Source organism: Tursiops truncatus, chromosome 14, assembly GCF_011762595.2.
Source record: "Tursiops truncatus isolate mTurTru1 chromosome 14, mTurTru1.mat.Y, whole genome shotgun sequence".
NCBI lineage: Eukaryota > Metazoa > Chordata > Mammalia > Artiodactyla > Delphinidae > Tursiops > Tursiops truncatus.
Window position 1 is genome coordinate 5,623,705 of NC_047047.1, and position 27,794 is coordinate 5,651,498.

Genomic DNA, 27,794 nt, shown 5'->3' on the forward strand with positions numbered 1-27,794 from the left:
CATTTGTTTGTTTTATAATGTTGCTTATTCAATACTGAATTTTACGAGGCAAAGCAAGTCAGGAGAGAAGGCTGTGTTGGCTTTGGCCTTTACGTGTGCGGCCTCCCATGGGGGCCGCCGCCCCTCACAGACCCCTCTCGCTCCCCTGTTAGAGAGAACACATGATGAGCTGCTACTGGGAGCAGCCCAGGCCCGTGGCCCTGCGCCATGACCCCAGCAGGCCCTACGCGGAGCAGTACCGCATAGACGCCCGGCAGTTTGCACGCCTGTTTCAGCTCGTCTCGCCGTGGACCTGCGGGGCCCACACAGAAATCCTCGCTGAAAGGACTTTCAGGCTCCTGGATGAAAACATGGACCATCTGATCGAATTCAAAGCATTCGTGAGCTGTCTCGGTATGACTCTAGGGGTCTGTCCTGCAGTGAGTTCATTTGGGACGTGAGTCTGTGAACACAAGACAAGTAGACTGTCACGCAGGCACATCCACTCAGTGAAATGGGTTTGGGAGTCGCCTGCCGTGATTTGGGGATTTTAAAAGTCCCTCTGCAGGCTCCTCTCGTGACCACTTTTATGTTTCCTAAGCGGGTGGTGGGAGGGCAGCCCAGGCTCTCAACATACATGGTTGTTGACCTTGTTCTCCTGGGCACCCAGGGTGTGGTGGTGTCTTGTTAGGAATGTGTCCTGAGACACATTTTTTTAAAAAAAATAAATTTAAAATTGAAGTATAGTTGATTTACAATATCGTGTAAGCTTCAGGTGCACAGCACAGAGATTCAGTTATACATACATATGTGTGTGTGTTGTGTGTATATATATATATTCTTTTTCAGATTCTTTTCCCTTATAGGTTATTACACACTATTGAGTATAGTTCCTTGTCCTCTACAGTAGGTCCTTGTTGGTTGTCTATTTTATGCATAGTAGTGTGTATATGTTAATCCTAGCCTCCTAATTTATCCCTCCCCGCCCCCCCCCGCACATTCCTAACTCTTGCAGCTAAAATTAAAATCTTTCAGAAGGTATGAGGCCAGACAAAATTCCTGAGGTTATGTTGCCGCTCAGCAGTCACCAGTCACTACCCTTCACATTTTCCTTTCAGGTACACACTGTCTGGGTAGCAGTAGGTGAAGTGTCAGGTCAACAGACACTGACCTTACTACGTTCTCTCTACAGTGACTTTGTGTCCTGACACATGTACTTAAACCATTTGCATGTACTCAGTCTCTCTCTCTCTTTTTGGATTTTGCAGATATTATGTATAATGGAGAAATGAATGAGAAAATTAAACTGTTATATAGGCTTCATATCCCTCCAGGTAAGAAATTCCAAGTAGAAAAGTTAGGCTCTGTTCTGCCTTGACATAAATCAGCTTTGTGCATGACCTTGAGGTTCTTGTCTTTTTAAATTTATTTAGACTTGAGGCAACAGATGTTTCTAGTTCGGGGTGGCTGATGACAGATTTTGAGTACCACATTGTATGGCCTATGGCAGGGGTTCCCAGACTCGAGTGTACATCAGAGTCATCTGGATGGCTTGTTATAATACAGGATACCTGGCCCACCCCGGTTTCTAATCCGCTAGGTCCGAGGACCACACTTTGAGAACCACGGGCCTGTGGAATGTGGGGGAAGACAAACCCTGGTTGCCTTACAGATGGTTATCTTAGCTTACTGTTTTTTGAAAAATTGAGGTAAAATTGGTATTATACTAGTTTCAGGTGTAAAGCATGATAGTTCAGTCTTTGTATACACTACAAAGTGATCACCACAGTAAATCTGATTACCATTTGTCCCCATAAAATTGACCCCCTTCACCCATTTTGCCCCCCCCACCCCTTTCCCCTCTGGTAACCAACAGTCGATGGGTGTTGTTTTATTCATTTGTTTCATTTTTTTAGATTGCATATATGACTGAAATCATACAGTATTTGTTTTTCTCTGACTTATTTTGCTTAGCATAATGCCCTCAAGGTCCATCTGTATTGTTGCAAACGACAAGATTTCCTTCTTTTTCATGGCTGAGTAGTATTCCATTGTGTGTATGTATGTGTGTGTGCAACTTTACTGAATTCATTTATTCCAAGAATTTTTGGTGGAGCCTTTAAGGTTTGCTATATATATGGTATCTGACAGTTTTACTTCTTCCTTCCCTTTTATTTCTTTTTCTTGCCTAATTGTTTGGGCTAACACTTCCGATACCGTGTTGAATAAAAGTGGCAAGAGTAGGCATCCTTGTCTTGTTCCTGATCTTAGGGGAAAAGCTTTTAGCTTGTCACCATTGATTATAATGTTAGCTGTGAGTTTGTCATATGGCCTTTATTACGTTGAGGTATGGTCCCTAAATAACCACTTTGATGAGAGTTTTTAATCATAAGTGGATGTTGAATTTTGTCAAATGCTTTTTCTGCATCTGTTGAGACAGTTGTGTGTTTTTTATCCTTCATTTTGTTAATGTGGTGTATCATGTTGATTTGTGGATGCTGAACCATCCTTACATCCCTGTAATAAATCCCACTTGGTCATGGTATATAATCCATTTAATGTATTGTTGAATTAAATTTTTTAAAACCCTGCTTTAAATTTAAAAATTTAAAAATTCTGCTACTTTTGGATGGAATGTTTTGTATATATATGTGGTTTAAGGCTGATGCTTCATTATTGATTTTCTGTCTGGATGTTCTATCCATTAATGTAAGTGGGGTCTTAAAGTCCCCTACTAGTACTGTATTGCTGTCAATTTATCCCTTTAGGTCAGTTAATATTTGCTTTATTTATTTAGATGTGCTGCTCTTGGGTGTATAACTATTTACAAATGTTATATCTTCTTGTTGGGTTGATCCTTTTATCAATATGTAATGCTCTTCTTTGCCTTTTATTACAGTTTTTGTTTTAAAGTCTATTTTGCCCAATAAAAGTATAGCCACCCCAGATTTCTTTTTGCTTTCATTTGCAGGGACTGTCTTTTCCATCCCTTCACTTTCAGTTTGTGTCCTTTCATCTGAAGTGAGTCTCTTGTAGGCAAGCATGTAGATGAGTCTTGGTTTTTCATCTATTCCGCCACTCTGTCTTTTGATTGGAGAATTTAGTCTATTTACACTTAAAGTAATTATTGAGAGGTATACACTTATTGCTATTTTGTTAATTGTTTTTTGTAGTTCCTCTCGGCTCTTTTTCTCTTTTTTCGCTTCCCTTGTGGTTTGATGACATTCTTCAGTGTTATATTTGGATTCCTTTCTCATTATCTTTTGTGTAGGTTTTTGCTATGTAGTTAATCACAAGGTTCACTATATGACAGCCTATATATATAACAGTCTATTTTAAGTTGATAGCAACTTAAGTTTAAGTGTATTCTAAAAACTCTGTATTTTTATTCCCTCCCCCTACGTTTTGTTTTTGATGTGATATTTTACATATTTCTATTTTGTATATCCCTTAATCAAATCTGGTGTAGTTAATTGTACTATTGGATTGGCCAAAAAGTTCATTCAGGTTCTTCTGAAAGATGTTGCAGAAAACTCCAAACGAACTTTTTGGCCAACCCAATACTTTTGTCTTTTAACCTTTATATTAGCTTTGTAAGTGGTTGATCTAGCTTTACCTTTATATTGCCTTTATCAGTGACATTTTGACTTTCATGTTTTCTTGTTGCTAGCTAGGGGTTTTTCTTTTTGTCTTAAAGAAGTCCATTTAACATTCCTGTAAGGCTGGTTCAGTGGTGATAAACGCCTTTTGCTTGTTTGAAAACTCTTTTTATCTTTCCTTCAATTGTTTTCTTTTTTTAAAATTCATTTCAGTTGACATAGGACTATTCAAATGTTCTTTCCTTTGTATTTATTTATTTTTAATTTATTTTATTTATTTTTTGGCTGCATTGGGTCTTCGTTGCCATGCGTGGGCTTTCTCTAGTTGCGGCGAGTGGGGGCTACTCTTCATTGCGGTGCGCGGGCTTCTCATTGTGGTGGCTTCTCTTGTCACGGAGCATGGGCTCTAGGCACGCAAGCTTCAGTAGTTGTGGTGTGCGGGCTCAGTAGTTGTGGCTTGTGGGCTCTAGAGTGCAGGTGCAGTAGCTGCAACACGTGTTGCTCCGCGGCATGTGGGATCTTCCTGGACCAGTCTCAACCACTGTGCCACCAGGGAAGCCCAGTCTCCTTCAATTCTGATTAACCTTGCTGGGTAGAGTATTCTTGGTCGGAAGTTTTTCCTTTTAGCACTTTGAATGTATTGCGCCACTCCCTTCTGGCCTGCAGCTTCTGTTGAAAAATCAGCTGATAGTCTTATGGGGGTTCCATTGTGCATAACAAGTTGTTTTTTTCTTGCTGCTTTTAAGATTCTCTCTTTATCTGTAACTTTTATCATTTTAGTTATAGTGTGTCTTGGTGTGTGTCTCTTTGGGTTCATTGTATTTGGAACTCTCTGGGCTGTGGGAGAGTCCCATGGGACTGTAATTGTAAACTGTGCTGACCTCCAGACCAGGAGATCTGGAGGTGCTCCCCAGGCAACAGTTACAAAAATCATGACTTCAGATGAGTGTATAAGCCCCTTGGAAGGTACCAGAGAGCTGTGGTGAGGCTAAGAGAGGGTGCAAGGGTTATGCCTCCCTGCCTACATTCCAAGTGCGCCTCTGTAGCCTCTAGGTGTGTGGCAAATCTAAGCCCGTCCCTCAAGTTGAAGCCCTAGGACAAGTAAATGGGCCCTTTTGTGCAGGTGGGCTGGGGGTGTGTTCCAGTCTGTTGTCTGTGCAGTGCCCTGGGTGTGGTAGCCTGCCCAGAACCGTCTTTCTGATTGTTTCAGTCCTGTGGGGCCTCAGGACTCTTGCCCTCCCGGGCCAGGGGATCAAGGGATAGCCCCCGTGTGGACCACGTTCATCTGCTGGCTTTTGCAAGGCTGCAGGAGAGAGGGTTGAGTATGGGACACACCTGCAGCTTTAGTGATGCAGGTGAAGAGCCCTGGGGCGGGGCACTCTTGTGAGTTCAGTGACTGTGCGCCCACCTCCACTAGCAAGGTATAGGTAGAGTGAACAAAGGGGAAAATGGTGCTTCGTTCCCGAAGAAAGTCCCACCTGTCTCTGCCCCTCCAGCAGAAGCTTTAAGATTAGCAAATGGGGGGTGTCCCTGGTGGCGCAGTGGTTGGGAGTCCGTCTGCCGATGCAGGGGACACGGGTTCGTGCCCCAGTCCGGGAAGATCCCACATGCCGCGGAGCGGCTGTGCCCGTGAGCCATGGCCACTGAGCCTGCGCGTCCGGAGCCTGTGCTCCGCAACAGGAGAGGCCACAGCAGTGAGAGGCCCGCGTACCGCAAAAAAAAAAAAAAAAAAAAAAAATTAGCAAACGGGTCTCCTTCACATGCAGTCCAGGCACTACTTAAACTGCTGCCTCTGCGCTGGGTCCTAGGACCAGTGAGACCCTCAGTAGGAGTATCTCAGATCCCTACACTCCCCAGGTCCCTGGGACATAAGCTCCCCTTGGTTTCCAAAGCCAGACAGTTTGGGGGCCTCGTTTCCATTCATCTACTGATGGACATTTAGGTTACTTCCATGTCTTCTTGGCTATTGTAAATAGTGGTGCTATGAACATTGGGGTTGCATGTATCTTTTCGAATTATAATTTTTGTCTCTTCCAGATATATATGCCAAGGGTAGGACTGCTGGATCATGTGGTAACTCTAGTTTTAGGTTAAGGAACCTCCATAGTGACTCTAGCAATTTACATTCCCTTGCTTACCTGTATTTAATATTTGAATTATTTGAATTATATTATTATTATTATAATATTTGAATATTTGAATTTGAATTATTTAATATTTGAATTTTTGATGCAGTTAAAAAAAAAGTCTTAAGAACGCAGACAACCTAAGACCTCTATTTAAATGCATCAATTTGACAGGGCCATGAAGATCCACAATACATTTAGGCACTTTTCATTTAAATAGATTTGATTTTAACAAATATTTGTTTTCCACCCTCATGAATAACATTTTGATTAAAGGTGGAACAAACACACTCATGGGGAAAAAAGCTTAACTCACTAATTAGGAAGTATACTGAGGATTACAGGTTTGAATTTGTGTGCCCAAAGAGTGATGATGTCTTATTGCCCTGATGGGAGGTGGAAAACCAAACAAAGCACACCAGCCTCTGGCCTCAAACACCCGCCTTGTGCAGAGAGCGCTGGAACTCTGCAGGGTCAAACAGGAGACAGAGGGCTTTGTCAGGTCACTTACAAAGGTGATGCATCTCGGGAAGCAAAGAAGCCCTAAGCCCAAGGCCTCACAGTTTTTGAAGAGCTCAGTTCATTGGCCCCATGGTGACTACAACACTGTTTAGCAAATAGAAGAGAAATATTCCAGATGATTTGATACCAGATTAGGTGATGGAGGCATGAACAGTATTCTAGAAGATTACTGAATCAGGAGTTTTCACTGAAAATTGCTAAATCTGTAAGTACTGGTCATTTCACTCAGCTAATTACACTAATTGGACATCCAGAAGACCATTTCCTGGAAGAACATTAGATTCATTAGGAAGAAGCATCAAAACAAGCTACCAAGAATGACATATCAGAATCGGTAAATTAACACAAATGAATGAGGCATCGGAGGCTTCCTGTAAAGACAGCACACTGTGAGCGGAGCTGATAGACAGTTCTGCTCCTCCTGGAAACTCTGGGGTTCAGGAAATACGTTGCTGGACTTGCAGAGCAGCTCCCCAAAAGGTGTCCCTGCTGGTCTGGATCCACGTTAACTGACGTTCTTAAAATGCTGAATCTAATAAAGTTCGAACAAAGGTCAGCTTATCACAGGATCCAAAAATGATAGTTTACATCTAATAACTTAGGCAGTACTGATGTCAGCTACATCAGAAGTGATACCAGGCACATTTGATTTGGTGAAAGACAGCTTAGGCTAGATGAAAGTCTGTTCTTTGTATTGGGATCCTGAGTTGAAAATGTCACTTGAGGGTTTTGCAAAATATGACAAGTGTAGAATATAAACCTCCTGAGAAACGTTTTGTGAAATTAAAAGATTGCACTGAGCTTTTTAAAAGAGAAAAGCTAGGTGCTTAAGATCCCTAGTATCGTCCAAATTGTTAAGCCACTAAAATGGGATTTATGGTCCCAGCGTCCAGTACTTGTTGCAGCTCAGGTAACTTTCTTATAGTAGATATCTGAGACACAAGTTGGATACTTCGTTTGCTTTTCCTATCAATGACTTGGTTATACTGGAATTCCTAATTAATCCAAATGCAAGTCTGTTCCCTTAGAAATTGATTGCTGTTTCTAGCCTACATGGAGGGGTCGAAGGGGGGCACTCACTGTATGGCTTTTCCAAGAAGAAAATGTATTGGAAAATGGTATTATTTTGATGACTGTGGTGTCAACTGTGTGTGAAGGCCAAATTGTGTTGAAAGCAGTCTATGTACTCTTCTGCCAGAGAGAAGCAACTTTCAGTGGAACTGGCTTTTCCCCTCCACAAGCATCCCATTTAGAAAGTGCTGAGATAGCGATGATGACAGTGTTACAGGGAATGAGTATGCGCACCAACTAATGAAAGTGCTTGAAGCCGTAAGGAGGGTGTCGTGCTTGTGTCTGTTGAAGCGATGTACTTACCCACCAGTCACACAGACATGTGAGATCGGGAGCTTCGAGATAACCAAATACAGATCCTTCATCCAGTTTTAACACGTGCAGAATTTGAAGTGAGACACGGTGAAAGCTTTAATAGAACTGTCTCTCAATCCACTTATAGTCTTGAATTATGAATTACACATATATTGGAATGTAAAAATGTTACATTTATAAAAGCTCAAGTATCTCATTTTAAAAGGTTGAAAGTACATTTTTAAAGGTGGTATACACTCAGTGTTTACTGTTTTTCCTTATGCACTGTATCTTACATTTCTGATAGGAATAGATAGCAGCATGAGTGTTTTCCAGTGAGCGCCAAGACTCCACTGTCCCGTGTCCAGTCCGGATGCTGGTGCTTTCTGTGTGCAGGGACTGGAGAGAGGTTGGCTGGCCTTTCTGGCTCCTTGTCACTGTTGGCACTTGACCTGGCTCCTTTCTGGACACTCACCCACCCCTTGAATTAATTGTTCCTCTCTGTGCTCTCATGATATTTGTGTGTATTGGTTCTTCTGTTAGGGCATCTTCTTAGAGTGACTCGTGTACACATTTCTGTTTGATACGCTGAGCTCTTTGAGGATAGGGACCCAGTATCCGCTAGACATCCCAGCAGCTATTACTTGGGAAACCATTTCTATCGTGACTGCCCCACGTACCATCCAGGGTTTGTAATTTTCCTCCTATTCAGTTTGAGTGGATTCTCACATTTGTTTTGGGTAAAGTTGGAAAAAAACGACTCAATAACTTTGTTAAATTAAAAAAAAAAAAAAAAAAAAAAAAGGACCCAACAGAAAAAACAAAAAAAACCACCCCAAACAGCCTCCCACCTTCCAAACCCCAGGAACCTGCTTCCCAAGTAGGAAGGAGGGTAGATTAATCAAGGCTTTGGTGCCATCTTGTGGACATTTGTTGGATCACAACAGAATTTTGCCTTTGATTTATTCTCAGTGAATGGCTATTAAGTTTCAACCTTTTAAAAATGAGGATCCTTCATCTGCAATCCCTTTTATAATCCTGGTAACAGCTTTACTGATCTGTAATCCACACACCACACATTTCAAAGTGTACAGTCTAATGTTTTTTAGTATATCCCGTTACACAACCACCATTGCAATTTTAGAACATTTTCACACCAAAAAGCAAGCCTGTGCCCCTTAGCTCTTGTCCCCAATCCACACATTTCCCGCCCCTGCTTCCTGTCTGCAGATACGCCTATTCTGGACTTTTCATACCGTATGAAGTCATGCCGTACATGCCCTTTTGTGTCTCACTGCTTTCTCTTAGTATGTCTTCAGGTCTTGCCCGTCGTGTGGCATGTCGGTGCTTACTCTTTTTATTACAGCCGAAGTGATACCCCGGTGGGCATCCCCCAATTTATTCATTCATCACTTGATGAACATTTGGGTTTGTTTTCACTTTTTTGGCTCTTTGGAACTGCTGTGACCATTTGTGTACAGGTTCTGAGTGGATATGTTTTCATTTCCCTTTGATATATACCTAGGAGTGGAATTTCTAGGTAAAAATGGCAACTTTTTGACGATCCGCAAGACTTTTCCAAAATGGCTATACCATTTATATTCCCACCAGCAGTGTGTGAGGGTTCTGATGTAATTGTATTTTTGTATATTTCAAGACCACTCGTAATGGTAACATGCTGCTTTCAGTTAAGCTTTTTCTAATTTTTGTTAGAAGTTATGTAAGTATAGCAGTATGTGCTAATTACTGGAAAAAAATACCCTCAGTTTAAAGCAATTACTTGTTAATTCACCATCCAGAAATCTAAGTGTATTTATTTCTAGAATTCCATGTGTGCATATATATACTTATATTTAGTTTGACAAAATGGGATTTTACCACACATACACTTTTCTAGGTCAGTATCAGCAATGTCCTGTGAACCTGTGTATCATTACAACATCTATAGACATCTGGGAAAAGGCGTTACTGGTGTGTGATGTTTTCTTGAAGTACACAGGGTTCACAGACCCTGGGAAGACCCTGCGGCCATCAGGCTGGGGGCTCCTAGCTTCACCTTTAGTTTTCTTACCTTAAAAGCTAAATTACTCTGTCAGTTTTGGTTAAGACACAATTTCCTCAATTTAATTTTTAAAATTTTTTATTTTTTTTTTAAAAAGCACTCACTGAAAATGACCGAGACAGCCAGTCACCATTGAAGAATCCTCTGTTGTCGACGTCAAGACCCCTGGTTTTTGGCAAGTCCAATGGTACATACTTTTCATTATCTTCCGTCTGGCACACCACTGCAATGGTTAAGGGCAATGGATTTCACGGCTCTTCTTAGAAGCAGACTAATCTATTCCCTCCTGCCTGGGAGTTAACACCGAGACCACTGCTTTCAGAGGCCAGAAACCTTCCAAACTGCCTTCAACGCCACCACCACTTTATTCTCTTCATCTTTCAGGGCTCCTCTTGTAGCAAGAGGTAACTCAGCTACTATCATCTATTTGTGGCCACTTTCTGTAAAACAAGACTTCTGGTCTCTGCTTTTCAGTTTGTATATACGGCATTTGCTTAGTGGAATTCCTCATCCCCTCACCATTCCTTTCTACCTAGTTTCCTTTTGCTTTCATGGAATTTACTTAGACTAAAGTATATATTGTGTTTCCTTTGTCTCAAGGTGATACAGTTGATTATCAGAAACAGCTGAAGCAGATGATTAAAGATTTAGCCAAAGAGAAAGACAAAACTGAGAAGGAGTTGCCCAAAATGAGCCAGGTATGGACTGTATTCTGTGCAGAGGATTCACCATTGTGCCGAGTGACCGGTTCAGACGTAGGCTTTTAAATTCAGCTGCACCCCCTCCCCCGTTACCTCCAGAGCTATAATCAAAGAAAGACCTTATAACTTCTGGGAGCTGAACACTGTGATGTTTAAATGGGAAACATTTAAACTGTGATCCATTCAGCTGTCCAGACACCCAGAGCTCTTCAGGAGGCTGCCACACACTTCATTCTTTGAAGAGTTTTTATTTTTAATAAGAGAACTAAAAAAAAATTTGGCTGCACGTGGAATCTGGTTCCCTGACCAGGGATCGAACCTGGGCCCCCTGCATTGGGAGCGTGGAGTCTCTTCAGGGACCTCCTGCACTGGACCGCCAGGGGAGTCCCTGAAGTTTTTATATCAAATTCATTTACCAGGTTGTGATGCAGATTTATGCCCTAGAGCGATGGAAGCTATTTGGGGGGACGTGTTATCAGCATTCTTCATGTGATAGTGTACTCTTTCTGGTTTCCTGAAAATCACTGACTGCATATTATACTGTCCTGATAAGGCTTCAAGCTGAAAACGTCCCTTTATTATAGGACTCAAACCCCTTTAGCAGGGTTATTTTGTTTTGTTTTTTTCCCACAAAACAAAGAAGTGTTGCTCAACTCTGTTGAGTTGCTTTCAAATATTCTACTCTTTGGATATAAAGTCAGTTAAATCTCAGTGTTGTCAGTCATACCTCAGTTAACAATCATGGAGGTTTCTCCCAGGTCATTAAACACTAAATTAGTAGCTCAACCTTTTTCCTATTCCTGGAGTAACTGGGCAGCTAAGTTCCACCTGCGGTACCTCTATAACACAACATAAAGATTCTGTTTGGGCAGGAGTATGTGTGTAGCTTGACAAAGCATCAGGCATCACTGTTCTACTTCATTTAATGGCCTTTAGTTGCTGCTTGGCATTCCCAGCAGATTACCAAATCATAATCTCATTCAGTCTTAATATTCAGGCCGTTTCCAACCTTTTGCTATAATAAACCCTAGCCTAAACATCCTTATAAACAAATCTCTGTGCACAGCTTTTGAATACATTAGTTGTCTTGCTGGGTTAAAGGGTCTAACACTTCTGTATAGACAGCACAAGTCTACATGTGTGCTGAAATCCCCTGGACTATTAACGGTGTGTCTTCAGTATGATGGAAGGGCAGAGAATACCTCTTATTTTCTGCTTCAAAAAGTACCATGTGGTTTTTTTTTCAAAGAACTAGGTATTAAGTTTGAAAAAAGCCCACGATATGCTTCTATTCTTGTTACGCTACTACATGCAGACTTGTTTTTTCTCAATTCCAGAGAGAATTTATCCAGTTCTGTAAAACACTGTACAGTATGTTCCATGAAGATCCAGAAGAAAATGATTTGTATCAAGCCATCGCCACGGTAACCACTTTGCTGCTGCAGATCGGGGAAGTGGGGCAGCGGGGCAGCAGCTCTGGAAGCTGCTCCCAGGAAGCAGGGGAGGAGCCGCAGGCTCTGGTTCCTTCTCCTGAGCAGGACTCGGTGTTTGCCGACACCCACAATGGGAAGAGCCCCCGAGAGTCCCAGGCATTTCCTGAAGCCGCACAAGGGGACTGGACTGTCTCCCTTGAACATATTTTAGCTTCACTTCTGACTGAACAGTCACTAGTCAACTTTTTTGAAAAGCCACTGGACATTAAATCCAAACTTGAAAATGCCAAGATCAATCAGTACAGCCTCAAAACGTGTGAAATGAACCGCCAGTCACAGCCTGAACTCAAGCTGAGCAGCCCGTAGCAGGACAGCGGGTGGCAGAGACCAGTCTCCATACCAAAGCACAGGCCAGGTTTGTGGGCTGTCAGCCCATAAATCTAGGTTTGTCTAGTTCATCGTGAGTACACTTTACAAGCTGGGCTCTGGATAAGCAACCTGACAGCCACAGCTGTGGCGGGGGGGTGGGGGTGGGGAACTGATGCAACCCTCCAGCATTTCTGTCTATCCTTTAAGAGAATTCAGTTGGACACTGTCATTGCTAGAGAGTGTCTCACATCAGTTCCCTTGATGCTATGACTTGCAACTTCACTGTTACCAGATTTGCTGTAAAGGGCACTTCTGCTGTGATGCTAGTATTTTGTTCTCAGATGGAATATAAGAAAGTCAAATGTATGATACTAACCCAGAGAGGAGAAAAGCCCAAGCACTCATCCTTCACTTCACAGGGGCGTGATTGAGAATCAAGTTCACTTTCAAGATTTAAGAGCCACTATCTGTGCAATTGTATTTGGCTTTTTTGCACTAATTTCGTTTCAATGCTGGTAATTGAAACCATTTTAATATATTTGTTGTATTCACTTTGTGTCCTTCCAAAAAATGTGTACAAACCAAACCACGCTTTCAACGTTGGCCTCCAGGTTTTTTTAATAAGAAATTTTTGTATTGACTTGGTCTGTTTATATCTTTACTTATTTCAGTGTCTGAGGTCTGGACTGTGCCAGTGAATGGATAACCTGGAGATTCCTCTGCCCCACCATGTTCCCGGCGGATAGTACACTACACTGCAGGTAGCCCCCAACCCCACTACTGTCATCACCAGGGCTTCAAAAGGGGACCTCTTTCTGGCATTTTATTCGTATCAGTGGTACAAGCACTGATGAAATATGATCCCTGCAACACCCTGCTTTCAGGCTGAATTTAGCAACCTTTTAAGAAAGGTTACCCCTGAGCTTTTAACTCCACTTAAACCAGGACTAAAAACACCTCACGGGGCCACCACAAGTAAGTGAGCTAAAAAGGAACTGTACATACTTCATTAAAACTAAGATATCCAAAGTGCACCATTTTAGCATGTTAAAAGTGGCATTTAAGTTCTACATGCCAGTGCCTGGAAAAATGTTATCTTAGAATTCACAAAACACACCTGTAAAAGCATTAACATCATACCCCCAATGTCCCAACCACCTGAACAGCCATTACCAAGCCAGGGATGCATTTCAAAAGCACCTTAGAACACCTGCCTAGGCCCTGTGCAAATATTCAGAAACTCCAGGGAATGGGGAGAAGGGGCCCAGGCACAGTAGTTAGGAAACACTCTCCAAATGCTCCTGTAACTGGGAACTGCTTTCAAACAGACAAGCCTATTTTACCTGCAACTAGAAAAGGAAAATCAAGATGCGAAGGCAGCTCTGTAACTTTATTGGATAATCAGCAGTTAGTTCTCATCCACATTAACTGTCTGTAGATCTGCAAAAGAAGACAGCCCGTCACCTTTCACACCCCAAGAACCTTTTCTTCAAGGGTTTAGGTAAATGTTACTATTCCACGTGCCCTTTCACAACCCAGAAAACAGACCTATTCTGTATCCTTTTGCATTTTCCCACACCATGACACAATTTAAAAAAGGTTTACCGATTATGCCTGTAACATATCCCTACTGGAAGGATGCCAGGGATATAGGTGCACAGTATTTGAACAAATGAATTCAGGTTATAAAAAGGCTGAGGGCTTAAACAGCTTTGTGGGATGAAGTAGAACTTACTTTTGAAAGTGGTGACAGGTACATAGGTAACCAACGTATAGAGCTTGTTTGGTGAATCTTCATCTTCGTTCCGTTTTCTGGACAACCGCACACGGATACGGTATGGGACATTCCTGAAAAATAAGAGAACGCTGGTGTCAGGACGTACTAGTGTCAGTAGGCAGCCACCACTGCCACGCTGGGGCAGCACTGACCCTGCAGGCTATACCGAGCACGTGCAACTGTTGAAGGTTCAGCTCCCCGCCTCCCACACAACTCCTCCTCGGGGCTCGGCCAACCTCTCAGCAGCATCGCAGGCGACTGCATCCCCACCTTTTCTTAATCCAAGGACAGAAGGTGTCCTGAAACTTCTCTCGGCTCATGCCATACCACTCCTCCCCTATCTCAAGGGAGCTCACAGGCACCAATGCCAGCCTCCTGCAGGGCTGAATCTCAGGTCCCTGTCACCGCATGGGACTCCAATGTTAAGACACCCCCGCCCCCCCCACTCATCTTACACATCACCTAGTCCCTGCCAGCTCCACGCCCCGTGGCCGGTCCCACTTCCACCGTCCTCCACAGCAAAACCAGCCCCCTGCTTATAAGCAGGTCTTAACCTCGGCACTACTGATACTTGGGCTGGATACTTGCTTTTGCGTGTATTTGGATGGCCTGCCTTGTGCGCGGTACAATGTTTGGCCCGTGACCACCCCCCACTACTGACAACCAAAACACCCCCGTCCCCCAGGAACTCTGCTCCAGCGGCTTCCCAGTATACGTCCAGACAGAAATCCAAACTCTGTGCCACCACCTACAAGATCTGTCGCCTGCCTAACTCTCCATCCCCACTGTTCTCAAGCCGTACAACCTGCTCCACCTTCACCAACCTCTGTCCCCAAGTCACTGAAGTTTGTTCTCGCTTTGCGTGATGCTCTTACCTGACCCTCACACTGCTGGCTCCTACGTCATTTGGGTCTCAGGTCAAAGGGCTTCCCTGCAGATACTACCCCACTCTCTGAGTCAGTTATTTTCTTTATACCTCCATGTGCATTAGCTAGTGGAATTGTGAAGGTTCATCTTACAACACAGACAACTTGAGTACCTTATTCCTTTGGCCCAGACAGCTTTGTTGAGCCTGGTGTCAATGCGTACATCCGGGGTTCCCATCTCCTTCATGGCAAATTTCCGTATTTCTTTGAGTGCCCGAGGGGCACGCTTCTTGAAACCCCTGAGATTCAACCATAAGTAAATAAATCAATTAAGTACAAAATTAAATGAAATACACGCTATACCATGTCCTATTTTCATAAAGCAAATCTAAACTAAACCTTGAACAGGGCAGGAACAATTCTTTTCTCCACCACTATGTAATGCCCAGCAACTACTATAATACTTGGGACACAGAAGACACACAATCTACTTTCAGTCACATAGAACAAGGACTCTGTATACGACCCTTAAGAGATGCTAATATACACACTGGCCAACCCTTTCCTGATAAAACAAAAACACCCCCAAGGTCTAATAGCATCTGCCAGGGAGAGTATAATCTAAGAATGATGTTAGAATACGCATGAACATAAAGAACACAGAAGTAAATACCGTGTCCTCGGGTCACAATATTATTAAATTATTTGCCACATCTTAAGACATGGGATTTAACGGTTCATTATTAACTTGGTCTATGCTTAAAGAGCAGGGGCCTGAAATGTACCAATTCCCTCTCAAGAAACACGATGAGGGCAACAGTTAATGCTCCGGATCTCTCGGCATGTGTTAGGCACCATTAACCTGTTGTTTAGATGAGGATACGTAACTTCCTTTGAATTTCATGCTTTCAGTTAAATACAAAACGTGAAAAAGCCAAAGTTTACTACCGGCTGAAATGGTCAAGCATTTGGATAAGCAAAGGTTATTCCAAGGGGGGCAGAGACCGAAGCTTAAAGGCTGTCCTCCCCCGCCCCAGGACTGTGACTGTCACAGGAGCCATGTCAATTACCATGTCCCCCTTGCTCCCTTTGCTCTACCCCTCACCAGCCTCCTTGAATCCATCAAGCAAGGTCGCTTCGTTCACTTAAATATTTAACCACCTAGAAATAAAAGGCACTAGAGATAACAGCAGTAGGTTTAACAGACAAAAGCCTGTTTCCCACGTAGCTTTCGTAGTTGACACATGGAGTATGTCAGATGGTATCAAGCGCCACAGAGAAAAACAGACCAGGGAAAAGAGGGAGCATTAGGGAAGGAAGGGGGCTGCAGGTTTCAAGTAAGATGGCCACTGAGACACTGAAGTCCAGACCCAAAGATGATAAGGGCAACTATTTATCTACCTAATAGAAAAAGCATTACGGCAGGGAAAAAAGGTAAAACTAAACCCAAACTGTGAGCTTGAATCAGGTACTTGCCTGCTTTGATTAGGAAAGAAAGTGGCCAACCCATGTGGAATCATAGCAAGAACTTTGGCTTCTCATCTGAGTTAAGATGGGAAGCCAATGGGGGCCTTGAGAACAGCCCGGGTGTCTGGGGCTGGAAGAGGGAGCCAGGAGCTGGAGCCGCTGACTGCAACCATCAAGAGAACACTGGTGGGACCAGTGCGACCAGCCTGGGGAAGGCCAAGCCAAGAAGACACACTCACTTGCCGCGAAGGCCACAGGGAAATGGGAAGGTCGGGGGTGGAGATGGACGCTAGGAGTTTGGTGTGGGGCCATGTAAAATTTTTGAGATACCCATTTAAACACCCAAGTATACAGGTTAACAGCAGCTGGATACGCGAGACCCTAAAGCTAGCCGCTGTTACCAAGCATAGGTAGAGAGGGGCTGAGCCCTGGACTCAACGCTAAGAGGACGGGCTGTGAGTAACAACAGACTAGACTGGGGAGGGGCAGCAGCTGCGGAAGCACAAAAACCACCACTGTGGGATCTTTGGAAGTAAAGCGAAGAATGAATTGCTGCCCATCAAGTATGACCGAAGGTTTTAGTTCCGTGAGGTCTTCACTTAGGGCTCTTATGACAAAGCACAGAATGCCTGAAAAACCTGCCCACCCACAATGCCTCACACCCACTCTTCTAATGTCCGCTAACTGTGTGGCCTTTAAAACACCACCCCTTTCACCTTGTGACTTACTTTCCACCTGCAACTTTTCACCGTTTTGTATCTGGATGCTTGTCTAACTTCCCCTACTAAGTAAACTAGGAAGGCAGGCTCTCTGGTTCCCTGTTGAATACACAGAGCCCAAGACACAGTAAGTGCCTAATATGCTCCCCAAACGAATATACGCACGCCCCTCAAATTAAGGGGTGAGGGGAAGAGAACGTGGTTACCAGCAGCATCTATGCACAAAAAAGGCACGGGACTTTTGCCCCAAAAGCCTCGAGACCCCACGTACACGACACTCCTTGGCTCGCACACGGTCAACGCCTGGCCGGAAACGCCAGGCCCAACGCGGACGCTGCTGCACACTGAGCTCCCTCACAAAACGGGCTGTCCAGATACGAGACTGCCCGAGCAAGCGCAGGCAATTCTGCTCCACGGACTGGTGCCCGAATACAGTATTCTGCAGTGCAACACATGCTATCAAAAATACCCCAAGTAACAGTATTCAAGAAGAGGTTTGGTCTCCATCATCACTAGTAAGCACCATGTGCAGAAAAAACGGGAAGCCTCGCTAAGCTTGAGAACAGGGAACCACCAAACCCCAGGGACGAAAACCAAGAACCAGCACGTTCCAAATCGTTCCCAATATGCTTGCACCTCACGAATCCACAACCTCCAGGTGTCGCCGGCACAAACACGGCCCTATAACCCCACCGATACGCTCTTTTCCGGTCCCTCCAGCAGCTGCACTGGCGGCATTACAGCTTTACCGATGTTACTACGCAACTGTGGAGGTCAGCGAACTAAAGGAAGCCCATCGGAGTGTTCGTATTCTGGGCCGGGCACAGCTTTAGCTAACTGGTTACCTTTACTAAGGCCTAGACACATCGAAAAAGCTTGCTTCCCCTCATATACACATCTTTCATCCTTCAGGCCTGCCAAGGTGTAACTGCGAAACAGAGTGAAATGATTTTATCGTTACCGTATTTCTCCAAGTTGGCTCTCCCAGAAACCTAATCTGTCTAGGTATTAACCTCTGAGCATTACGCTTTAACCCCTGTAAGCCTTAAACAGGGTCCACGGAATACAGACGAGCTTTTGAAGAAATGCGTAATTTCTAGACCACACAGCATCCAGACGACTAGACTGACCCCAGGGACAACCAGACCGCCATCTCGGGAGCCCCCATCAGCAAGGCATAGACGACCGCAGGGGTACTCACACTCCGTGGATGCGCTTGTGAATGTTGATGGTGTATTCTCTGGTCACCACCTCGTTGATGGCGGACCGGCCCTTCTTCTTCTCGCCGCCCTTCTTTGCGGGAGCCATCTAAGCCCAGGCAACAACGAGGCTCAGAGCGAGTGGGACAAACCCAAGCCAAGTCCTCCCTCCCGGCCCGGCCTCACGCAGCCGCCCTCGGAGCAGGTCCGGCGAGGCCCCTGAAGCCCCAAGTCTGGACAAAGCCAAGCCGGCCACCCCGCGCAGCCCAAGCATCCGCGCCCCTTAGGTGCCCCCGCCCCGGAAACCCCTGCGGCCCGGGTTCCCCTAAGGTTGGCCACTCTCTCTCCCAGTCTCCGGGAGCCCTTAAATGCAGGGCAGATTCCCGTGCCGTCGGAACGCGGGGCCCCGTGCCGGGTCAAGAGAGAGCCCGCTGTCCTAGTCGACACAATCCGGGGCGAGGATGCCGCCGGATTCCTGCAGCCGGCACCGAGCGCACATACTCACCTTGCTCGTCCGGGGTTAGAAAGGAAGACCGGGAGGGATTGTGGGAGAAGGAAAGCAGGGTCGCAAATACAACTTCCGGGTCACCTGGAGGCGGGTGGAGGGGGCGGGTGAGAGGAGGGAAGAGGCGAGGCTGTGACGTAAGCGGCGCGCGCCGGGAGGGAAAATCTAGAGGGCCTCGGGCGCGGGACCTGGAGCGTCGCGCTCTCTGCGCCTGCTTCCTGCCGCGCGACCCCGCCTCCTGCGCGCGAACGAGTGTGGGAGGGACTTGCGCCTCCGGTCTTACTCTTGAGAGGAAACCGGACCTTGGTCCCCAGGTGGAGGAGGGCGTGGCGGGGAGGAAAGTCGCTCTTCTGTTATTCCCACTCGCTCAGTGATTCGGCCAGCGGTGTCTGACCCTGTGTTCCCGGCTGGAGGCCCGGAGATGACTGACGCGGCTGCCGCCCTGGAGGGGCTCCGGTCGGGCAGAGCGGGCTCGCGAGAAGGGCGTCCTCGCTGCCCGGACCGGGGAGCCTCTCGGGGTTGGGTGGGGGGCCGCGATCAGCCGCAGTGGGACCTGGGCTAGGGGCGAGGAGGGGGGTAGAGCAGAGGCCTGCACAAGAAGTGTTTCGAAATCAAAATCGCCAGTTTGTAACTGACTATATGAAGTGTCAATTTAGGAGACTGTTAGTAGTTGACAAAATCACCTTAGAAAGGGAGAGTAAAATACTATACAAGCTATTACATTGGAGAAATCAATATGATTTCATGACCTTAAAGAAATACCTGTTTTTCGCTCTATCACAACAAAATGGCCCAATAATAGCAATAGAAGCAGCACTTTTATCCAACACCTGATGTAAGATACGTACCTTGAGAATGAAAAGGGAGGAACCTGACGCCAGGAGGTCGAGTGTGAGTTGACAGACTACAGAGCCAAGTCCCGCGTCCCCAGGCCAAACCCACGGGTTCACAACTCTGGACCTTCAGTCTGCCGATCAGAAATTGCGTTCTCTTTTGGAGGGGGCGAGGGCATGATAAGATCCTTAAACCTAGGGAGGTGTAAAAACTTTACTGGGTGAGTTATTGAAACCCTAGAACGGTATGTTAAAACTGGAGCGCTGAGAAGGTGTGAGAATGAGCATGTTGTAAAATACAGACGCGTTGAATCTGTGATATTCACATTTTGCAACCAGTTTAGATGTAAAGATATATATATATATATATAGTTATATTTTGTGGATCCTTTTAGAACTTTTAAGAAAGCTTCTGTATCAGACTTGAGATTTTAATTCTTACAAGGGTTATCTGTAATCTCTTTTCATAATTGGGGAAATTTTGGGGGTAAATTCCTAAATATTGACTCATTTGTTGTTTAAGCAGCATGTGATTAATAAGGGAAATGTTGACTATTTAATGGTTAAAAGAATGCTAATCGATAAATTTATAAGATTAGTCAGTTGGACATTAAATGACTTACAGTTAGTGGTGACTATCTTTCCACGTACAAAATCCCCTCTGACAGAAAGGAATTTACCAGCATGGAGGATAAAGTTTTTCAGTTTATGTCGATGGGTGGGGTCGTGGCTCCACTGAAAGAGGTGGGGACTTCGGGAGGGGCAGATGGTTTTAAAGGAAGTTGAGTCACATACTGAATTAAATTCAGGACCTTTTAAGTGTGTATAAAGTGGTAACCCAATATTGGAGTATATATTTTAAGGCCTGTATTATTTCAGTGAATGTGCTGATGGGTTACCCTGCTTCTCCCATAACTGGACATTGGCTGGTTAGGGAATAATCCTAAAGGAAATTTTTTTTTCTTTCTGATGAGCTTTTTTCACCCGGAAAAATAAAGCTGCTTCACAGATACCATAAGGCTGTATATTTCAGCTATTTCGTCAACCATGTTATGCATACAGAAGTATGCTGTCGTTTGTACGATCGCACATAGGCATTGTATGAAATTCATACGTCTGTGTCCAAAAAGCCACATATGTCATGTCTCTGGAGGATCCAAATTAGTTATTTGTCTAGGTTATTAAGGGATGACTTTAAAACCTTCAGGCTTCACATAAAGTGAAGAGAGAAACTGAAGCAATTTTCTACCCAACACCCACATTTTACCAGATAATTTTGGCAAGAGTCCAACATGTCATGACTTAGAATGATCTCATAGTTGATCAGTTCACCGTGTTGCCTGTATAAACAAAAATTTTAAATTAATTTAATGGACGTTAGTTGCCATTAGAGACAGAAGATACTACATTTTAATTGAGTTAGTTTAAAATATTCTAAAACTTGGTGCATTCCAGAGTTCACATTTCAGTCACTTCTCAAGAGCCAAGACGTTATAGTTTTCCAGATAGAAAGGTCATGGCTTTTCTCGAAACAACAGGATTGCAAAACGGTCTTTTAATGAGCAAAATTAAATGAATCAAAAGCTAAGGGATTAAACTTCCCCTGATGTTATGTGGGTTTAAAGAATTATTACCCAATAAGAGTTTTCTGAGTTTATCCAGACTCTGAACATGTGTAAGGTTTAAGCAATACTAAATTAAATTAGTAGCGTGACGTACTCCACCCTTTTCTAATGGCTTCCAGCTAGAAAATCCTAGGAAAACAAATATGCTGTTTCCATTAAAAAAGTTGTTCTACTTAAAAGTGCAGATTCTGACAGCCAATTAAAATACAAATCCTTTTACAGAAAAATCAGATCTGTAAACCTTTGAATTTACAAAACAATTAAATTACAAAATAGGTAATCCAGTGTCACACAGACTTTTTGTTTTAAAACGAGGGTTCCTTTAAAGAGTAAATGATCCTAATATATGCCAAATATTTAGACTTACCTGTTTTCAGGAATATTGCAGTTGTGTGAATAATAAAACTCCTTTTGATGTATTCACCTGGCAGCCTCTGATGCCACTGAAAACTGATCCTGGCCAGAGAACGGAGAGGAGTTTCCCCTATTTTGCAGGGAAGCAGGTAGAAGCACAGAACTCCAGTGATGGAGCAAGGAAAGGAACTCAGTTCTCTCAGGCCAATGCTTGTAGAAAGGGCTCTGCTGAGCATGGCCATGTCAGTGATTCTCGATCACGGTGTGCCAGGGCACCCTCACTCCAGCGTGCTGAAGCCTCACGGGGAAGGGGGGGATTGTCTGCTATTGCTGTACCTCCCCCGTCCACATGACGTGGGCACACATCTCCCACACAGACACACAAACCCTGCGCAAGTGCTAGCAGGCAGAGCCCATGCAACTCCAGCCCAGGTGAGTTTAACTATGGGCTATGCCTGCTCTGGTGGATGACAGCTTGGCCACCTCCGTGGATTACCTGTGTCTCTAAGGTGGAGATGTTTCCAGGAGCTTTTTCTGGTTTTGTCACTTTGTTTTGCTGTCGTTTCTACAGTGAACTGTTGTTTCCTTCTGGCACAATCTCTCAATGAAGATCAGGGTCCCGACAGGCTGAAGCGCATGTTGAAGTCAAAGATCCTAAGGTCATCACCCGGCTTACTTGTTGCTGGTTCCCGCCTTTTCCGTATCTTTGATTATCCTTAAAAACATCTTGAAATTAAAAAAAAAGAAGTTTATTGATGAAAAGATGTATGCGTGCATCTAGAAAAAGGGACAGAAACCGCCTCCGAAGGAAATACAAATTTGTTAATTTATTACAAAATGTCCACTCACAGAAATACACAAGAAAACTTTTATCCTCTTATATTTGGGAAAGGAACTGGTGTCTCAGATACAAAATAATTTACACATAATCCATACAATTTTATTTTATATAGAAATAGGTCCTTATTACAACAGCTGTACAATTCACTACACATCATCTTATAATTACATAAAATCTTTTCTTTAGAAACATCTCAACATAACAAAACATACAAAAAAAGCAAAGTGCATTTTGAAAAGGAAAATCCACTCCTCGGTCTTATCAGGAAAGATATGTAGAAAGATGCAGCATTCTCATTCCAAGGGCCAGCACGTGATGGGGCTTCCTGGGGACCTGCCGCTCCACGGACCCGTCTGGCTGGTAAAACCTTCCCAGTCCTCAAGTCCTCAACGAGAATTCCAGAACGTCAGCTACGGGATTGTGCTTTGCTTTGAGTCCGCCTTCGTGGTTGTAATCGCCGAAGTAAACAGGAAACAGTCCAGTGTTATATTCGGGGGCAAAAAAAACACCCCAAACCAAACCAATCCAAACCAAACCCCACCGGAACGGTGTGGGGTGAAAAGCCTTATTCCATTAGGGTCAGGCCGGAGGGTGTGGTGCTGCAGCCCGGTGACTGACCACCAGCTTTGCCATCTGATTGGTGGGCTGTTTTTGTTACTGGGGTCTCCAAATGAAGTCATGAGAGGAGACAGTATTTTTAAGAAAGGAAGGTGCCTAAGTTATCTCCTTGTGCAGCTGTGCAAATTAAAACAGAAGCAATCATCTAGAAATAACGAAAAAAATCATCTCTTTATTCTCTCTCTTCAACAAATCCCTGACCCGGTGCTTCTCCAACGCAGAGGAAAGAGAGTCAAGAGAGCGCAGGCCAATGAGCACGTGCGCACGGGCGGCAGCGGTGGGAGTGACCGGCGCGCTCCAGGGGCGGGGGCAGGATGCAGCGAGATGAGCCGTCACTAAGGTGAACTAAGTGATGCACTCCCGTGCGGACCGCGGTCCCTTCCAGGTATGGCTGTAGACTGTGGCCGTAAAGTGCAGGGACAGGGAAACACGGCCAGTGTCCCTGCCCACTTCCACGGGCCGGCCGCTGTGCTCAGACGTTGTCACCATTCAGGAGCTCTGAAACGGATGCGGTGCGCACGAAAGCCGGGGTGTCCTTTAAACTCTTCTCCCCAACTCCCTGGCCATCCCCCCCCTCGACCGTCCATTGGTTAAAGCTGATGAGACCCAACTGAGGCGCCAGGGCACTACCGGGGTAGCTGCTGGAGGCCTGAGGACTCAGACAGGCTGCTGAGCCTTCGGGGAGGGCGCGAGGGTGCGGGAGGAGGGTAGCCCAGGGTCCCTGGCTGCTGCGAGTAGGTGGAGAGGCGGAGCGAGTCCTGCTGGTCACTGTGCAAAGAGGTTGGTGCCTGCACCTGGAAAGAAAGGAAATGGCTCTTTCTGCACTTCAGGGACTCCTCCCCTGAACGGCTGGGGCGGTGATGTGGTCAGAATAAAGACCCTCCTCCCGGCCGGGGCCTGGGGGAGCGCCAGGCCGGGAGAGACGAAGCCGAGGCTCTGCCAGAAGGGTGCGAATTCTGAAGCCCAGCTCCCTGCCAGCGCTAGGGGTTCCTCCTGGCCCAGCGGCCGGGCCTAGGCGGCCGGGGCACGGTTTCCTGAGCACGTGCTCCACGTCGCCTGTGCGTTTTGGGATGATGGAACCTGAGACCACACACACATAATGGATGGGGCAGCATCCGCGCCTGCGTGCCGTCTGCCTACTTTTCACCGGTGGCCCCTGATTCCAGAACTACTTCCAAGTACTATGACTGGCCGGTATCCACCAGGAAGCACCCTAATTTACAGCTCAGAACCTTCAACTGGTCAAACGTTAACTCTGGATCCTTCCATCTCACCTCCCACGGTCCCCATCCATGAAACCTCCTCTGCCAGGCAATCCGGTCTGCCCTGTTCCCCACGCCACCCAGGCATGGCTGCTCCCCCACCCTGGCTCAGGCTGCCTCACCTGCTGCAACACTGTCCCCTTCGCCCCCACTCAGCCGTCCCCGTCCCTTCTCCACCAGGGCCTCTCCCCGCACCACCCCCCCTTTTTTTGGCCAAGCCGGCAGCATGTCATGCGGGGATCTTAGTTCCCCGAGCAGGGACTGAACCTGTGCCCCGGGCAGTGGCAGCGCGGAGTCGTAACCACTGGACCGCCAGGCCACCTAGCCACAGCGCTCCACCCACACAGACCCAGGCCTGGGTGCCCTCTGCGATGTCCCCTGTCTCCCTGCGCTCAAGGCCCCTGAGCGCCCTTTGTACCCTGAGCCCTGCCAACGCGTCTGTCACTCCCGATGAAGGAATATATGGGCGGCCTCTAACTCGCCGCCAGACGCTCCCTGCCTTCTCACAGCCCATCGTTTCCCAGCCCAGATCCCTCGGGGGTCCTGTGGGCTGACGGGACAGGCAAAGCTGACGTCTTGAGTTGACTCCCACTAGGCCTGGAGTCAGGGAGATCTGAACACTATACCACAGTTGAGCAGCTCTGGAATTCAATTACATTCTAGACCTCAAGGAAGACTCTGCACCGCAGTCACCTTGCTCAGCCCCCTCTGGCTTTGAAGGGGCCCAAGCCGGGGGTGGGGTGCGGTTAGGGGCTGGAGACCCCACATGACAGGGTCGGGCTGGGGCAGGAAGGGGCACCCGGGCAGGTGCGGGAGGGAAGGCCAGAGCCCCAGCAGACACTTCTGTCCCATCTGAGCCCCCAGCCACTTGCTCTCCCCTCCTTCCTTCCAGTGTACGTGGCACTTGCTGGAAGTAAGAAGTGACCACAAGGAAACATGCCCCCCCATCTTCCTGGACAGCCCCAATTCCATACAACGTCATCTCATTCATTTAAAGGAAGTTTGATGAATCTTTAAACATGATTTAATTTTATATTTGTATGAGACTGCAATATAAACACACTAACAAGTCCAACACACATAGCAATCAGTGTCTGATTTTTGCTCTAAAAACTCCAGACACCATAATAAAAATTACTTTAAAAAAAAAGGACCTTTTTAGCACATAACCACATGAGGCATAAGAGCTGCTTCTAAATTTCTCACACTGTATATACGTAGACTTTACCAACTTTGAGCATTATAAACTTTAGAAACTACGAAGATTCAACTATGAATCTGTCTGGGGCTTATTTTGACACTGAGGACCAGAGCCCTACGGAAAGCCCGGGAGGGAGGGCCTGTCAGGCCTGGGCTGGGGGCTCGGCCCTGTCTCCCCCGCCCAGGTGCAGCCCGGCCCCACCTGCAGGAAGCACGGAGGCTGCTGCTGGGTCTGCGCGGGCTTCAGGGGCGACGGCTGGGAGGTGGGGAAGTGGGGGTGGAGCCCCATCAACAGGACAGGGGTCGAGGCGCTGCTGGTGGTGGTGTGCACGTCTGGGTTTGGACACGCGGCCTGGCTCTGTGGATACCTGTTTGGTGACACGTAAGAAAGACCTTTAAAAAAAAAAGCTATTGACATGACACCTAGAACATGGGCAACAAGAGGAAAAAGAGACAGACTGCACTTCATCACAAAGACCTGTGTGCGTCGCCCTATCCATGCAGGGAAAAGGCTGCTGGAAAATCCTTTGCAAATCATATATCTAACAAGAGATTGACATCCAGGCTATAAATACAATTCCTACAACTCAGCCATCACAACAAATGCAAACAACCTGATTAAAAAATGGGCAAAGGGCAGGAACAGACATCGCCGTAAAGAAAAGCTACAAATGGCCAATAAGCACGTGAAGAGATGTTCAATACCATTCGTCATTAGGGAAATGGAAATCAAAACCACAATGAGACACCACTTCACACCCATTACAATGCTATTATGAGAAAAACCAGAACGTAACAGTGTTGGCAAGGATGTGGAGAAACTGGAACCCTTGTGCACTGTTGGTGGGCGTGTAAAACGGTACAGCTGCTGTGCAAAACAGTACGAAGTTTCCTCAACAAGTTAAACTTAGCATTACCATCTGATCCAGCAATTCCACTTCTGGGTGTATGCCCCCCAAAAGTGAAAGTAGGGACTAAAACAGATATGTGTACATGCGTGATCACAGCAGCATTTTTTACAATAACCAAAAAGTGGAAGCAACCCAAGTGTCTGTCGATGGATGAAGGATAAACAAAACGTGGTCTATACAGACAGCGGACTATTACTCAGCCTTAGAAAGGAAGGAAATTCTGTCACATGCTACGACATGGGTGAGCCTTGAGGACGTTATACTGAGTGAAATAAGCCCATCACAAAATACAAATACTGTACGATTCCACTTAGATGCGGTACCTAGAGGAGACAAATTCATAGAGACAGAAGGCAGAAGGGCGGGTGCCAGGTGCTGGGGGAAGAGCGAATAGGGAATTAGGGTTTCATGGGGACAGAGCTTCAGTTGGAGATGATGAAAAAGTTCTTAAGATGCACAACATCTTAAGATGGTTGCACAACAATGTACATGTACTTAATGCCACTGAACTTACACTCAGAAATAGATAAAATGGGAAATTTCATGTTATGAAGAATATAGATATATATATATTTTTTAAAGAAAGAGTAGTTAATGAAAATGGTCCAATAACAAGGGGAAGGCTGTTTGGGAAAGCTCTGGAGGGGCCCAGACCAAGAACAGATATTTAAAGACACTACAGAGAAGTCCATTTAGCATTATATTTTTAGAAATGTTATATCGCTGTATGGGTCATTTAGTAACAGGCATTGGGGATTCCAAAATTCCCCTGAAGGGGCCTCTGTGTGTGGCAGGCAGACCCTGACCCGCCCTAGAAGATGGAGTGTTAGGTCATGTCTGGAAGAGAAGGTGGGGAAGGTGGGGACGGTATAAATAATTGGGTTGACCGAAAATGGCAGCTTTCCTCTAGAGTTCCCAGAGGAAAGAATATCCAGTTTTGCCTAGTTCACTGCATTTTAAGCATCTCTGGACAGCGACGTTTTTGTTTCCACTTATTTGGATCACTTGGAGAGGTCAGAAACCAAACCCAACATTCCCCGCACCCCCTGCCTGATTGAGAGCATCATCAGAGAATCTGAAGGTGGTTTCCCCGCAGTGCCCAGCCCCTGCCCGCCTCTACCATCATAGGGGTTTCACGGATGTAGGTACAGGCCCCAACCCTCAGAATACGCAGTAACCACCCGATGTAACTATTATTACTGGCTTAAGGAGGACACAGGAGGAAGGAAGCGGAGGGGACGGCCTCAGGGGATGGCTGCAAGGCCCCCGCATGGGGGTGCGGCAGGCCTCATCAGCTAGCACTGTCCCCGTGAACTTCTGACACAAGTTAAACCAGTGTTGTATACGACAATGGTGTCTGCTTCATCTCCAAGGGCTAGAAACTATTTTCCAGTAGCTTTTCAAGTATTCCCTCTGTCTTCAGTAACCTCTGTCCCTAATAATTCAACGGCAAAGCAAAGC

At 45.7% G+C, this 27,794-nt stretch overlaps 3 protein-coding genes across 21 annotated transcripts in view; 1 reads left to right on the top strand and 2 right to left on the bottom strand.

Annotated features, from left to right (window-relative positions):
• Window positions 1–12,796, top strand: part of TBC1D8 (TBC1 domain family member 8) — a 121,795-nt gene extending 108,999 nt beyond the window's left edge. For 7 of the 9 annotated variants that reach the window (XM_019931206.3, XM_019931209.3, XM_019931208.3 and 4 more), the window contains 5 exons: window positions 153–393; window positions 1,248–1,313; window positions 9,751–9,840; window positions 10,254–10,351; window positions 11,692–12,796. In XM_019931206.3, coding sequence (XP_019786765.2) covers window positions 153–393; window positions 1,248–1,313; window positions 9,751–9,840; window positions 10,254–10,351; window positions 11,692–12,153 — 957 coding nt within the window. In that variant the 3' untranslated portion in view covers window positions 12,154–12,796. Of the gene's footprint in view, window positions 1–152; window positions 394–1,247; window positions 1,314–9,750; window positions 9,841–10,253; window positions 10,352–11,691 lie in introns of those variants that run through there. The other 2 variants (XM_033838598.2, XR_012325575.1) reach the window with 2 other exon arrangements.
• A 735-nt stretch (window positions 12,797–13,531) lies between these two features.
• On the bottom strand, window positions 13,532–18,712 carry RPL31 (ribosomal protein L31). Its single transcript, XM_004319113.3, has 5 exons — window positions 18,690–18,712; window positions 18,187–18,293; window positions 14,973–15,098; window positions 13,892–14,004; window positions 13,532–13,596 (listed from the first exon to the last, which is right to left on the bottom strand). The coding sequence occupies exons 2-5, from the start codon at window positions 18,291–18,293 to the stop codon at window positions 13,565–13,567; spliced, it is 378 nt and encodes a 125-aa protein (XP_004319161.1). The 5' UTR covers window positions 18,690–18,712; the 3' UTR covers window positions 13,532–13,564.
• A 3,590-nt stretch (window positions 18,713–22,302) lies between these two features.
• NPAS2 (neuronal PAS domain protein 2) overlaps window positions 22,303–27,794 on the bottom strand; it is a 182,003-nt gene continuing 176,511 nt past the window's right edge. For 10 of the 11 annotated variants that reach the window (XM_033838608.2, XM_033838605.2, XM_033838603.2 and 7 more), the window contains 2 exons: window positions 25,625–25,790; window positions 23,436–23,754 (listed from right to left, as the gene is read on the bottom strand). In XM_033838608.2, the coding sequence (XP_033694499.1) occupies window positions 23,587–23,754; window positions 25,625–25,790 (334 nt within the window). In that variant the 3' untranslated portion in view covers window positions 23,436–23,586. Of the gene's footprint in view, window positions 23,755–25,624; window positions 25,791–27,794 lie in introns of all 11 variants that reach the window. The other variant, XM_033838602.2, reaches the window with a different exon arrangement.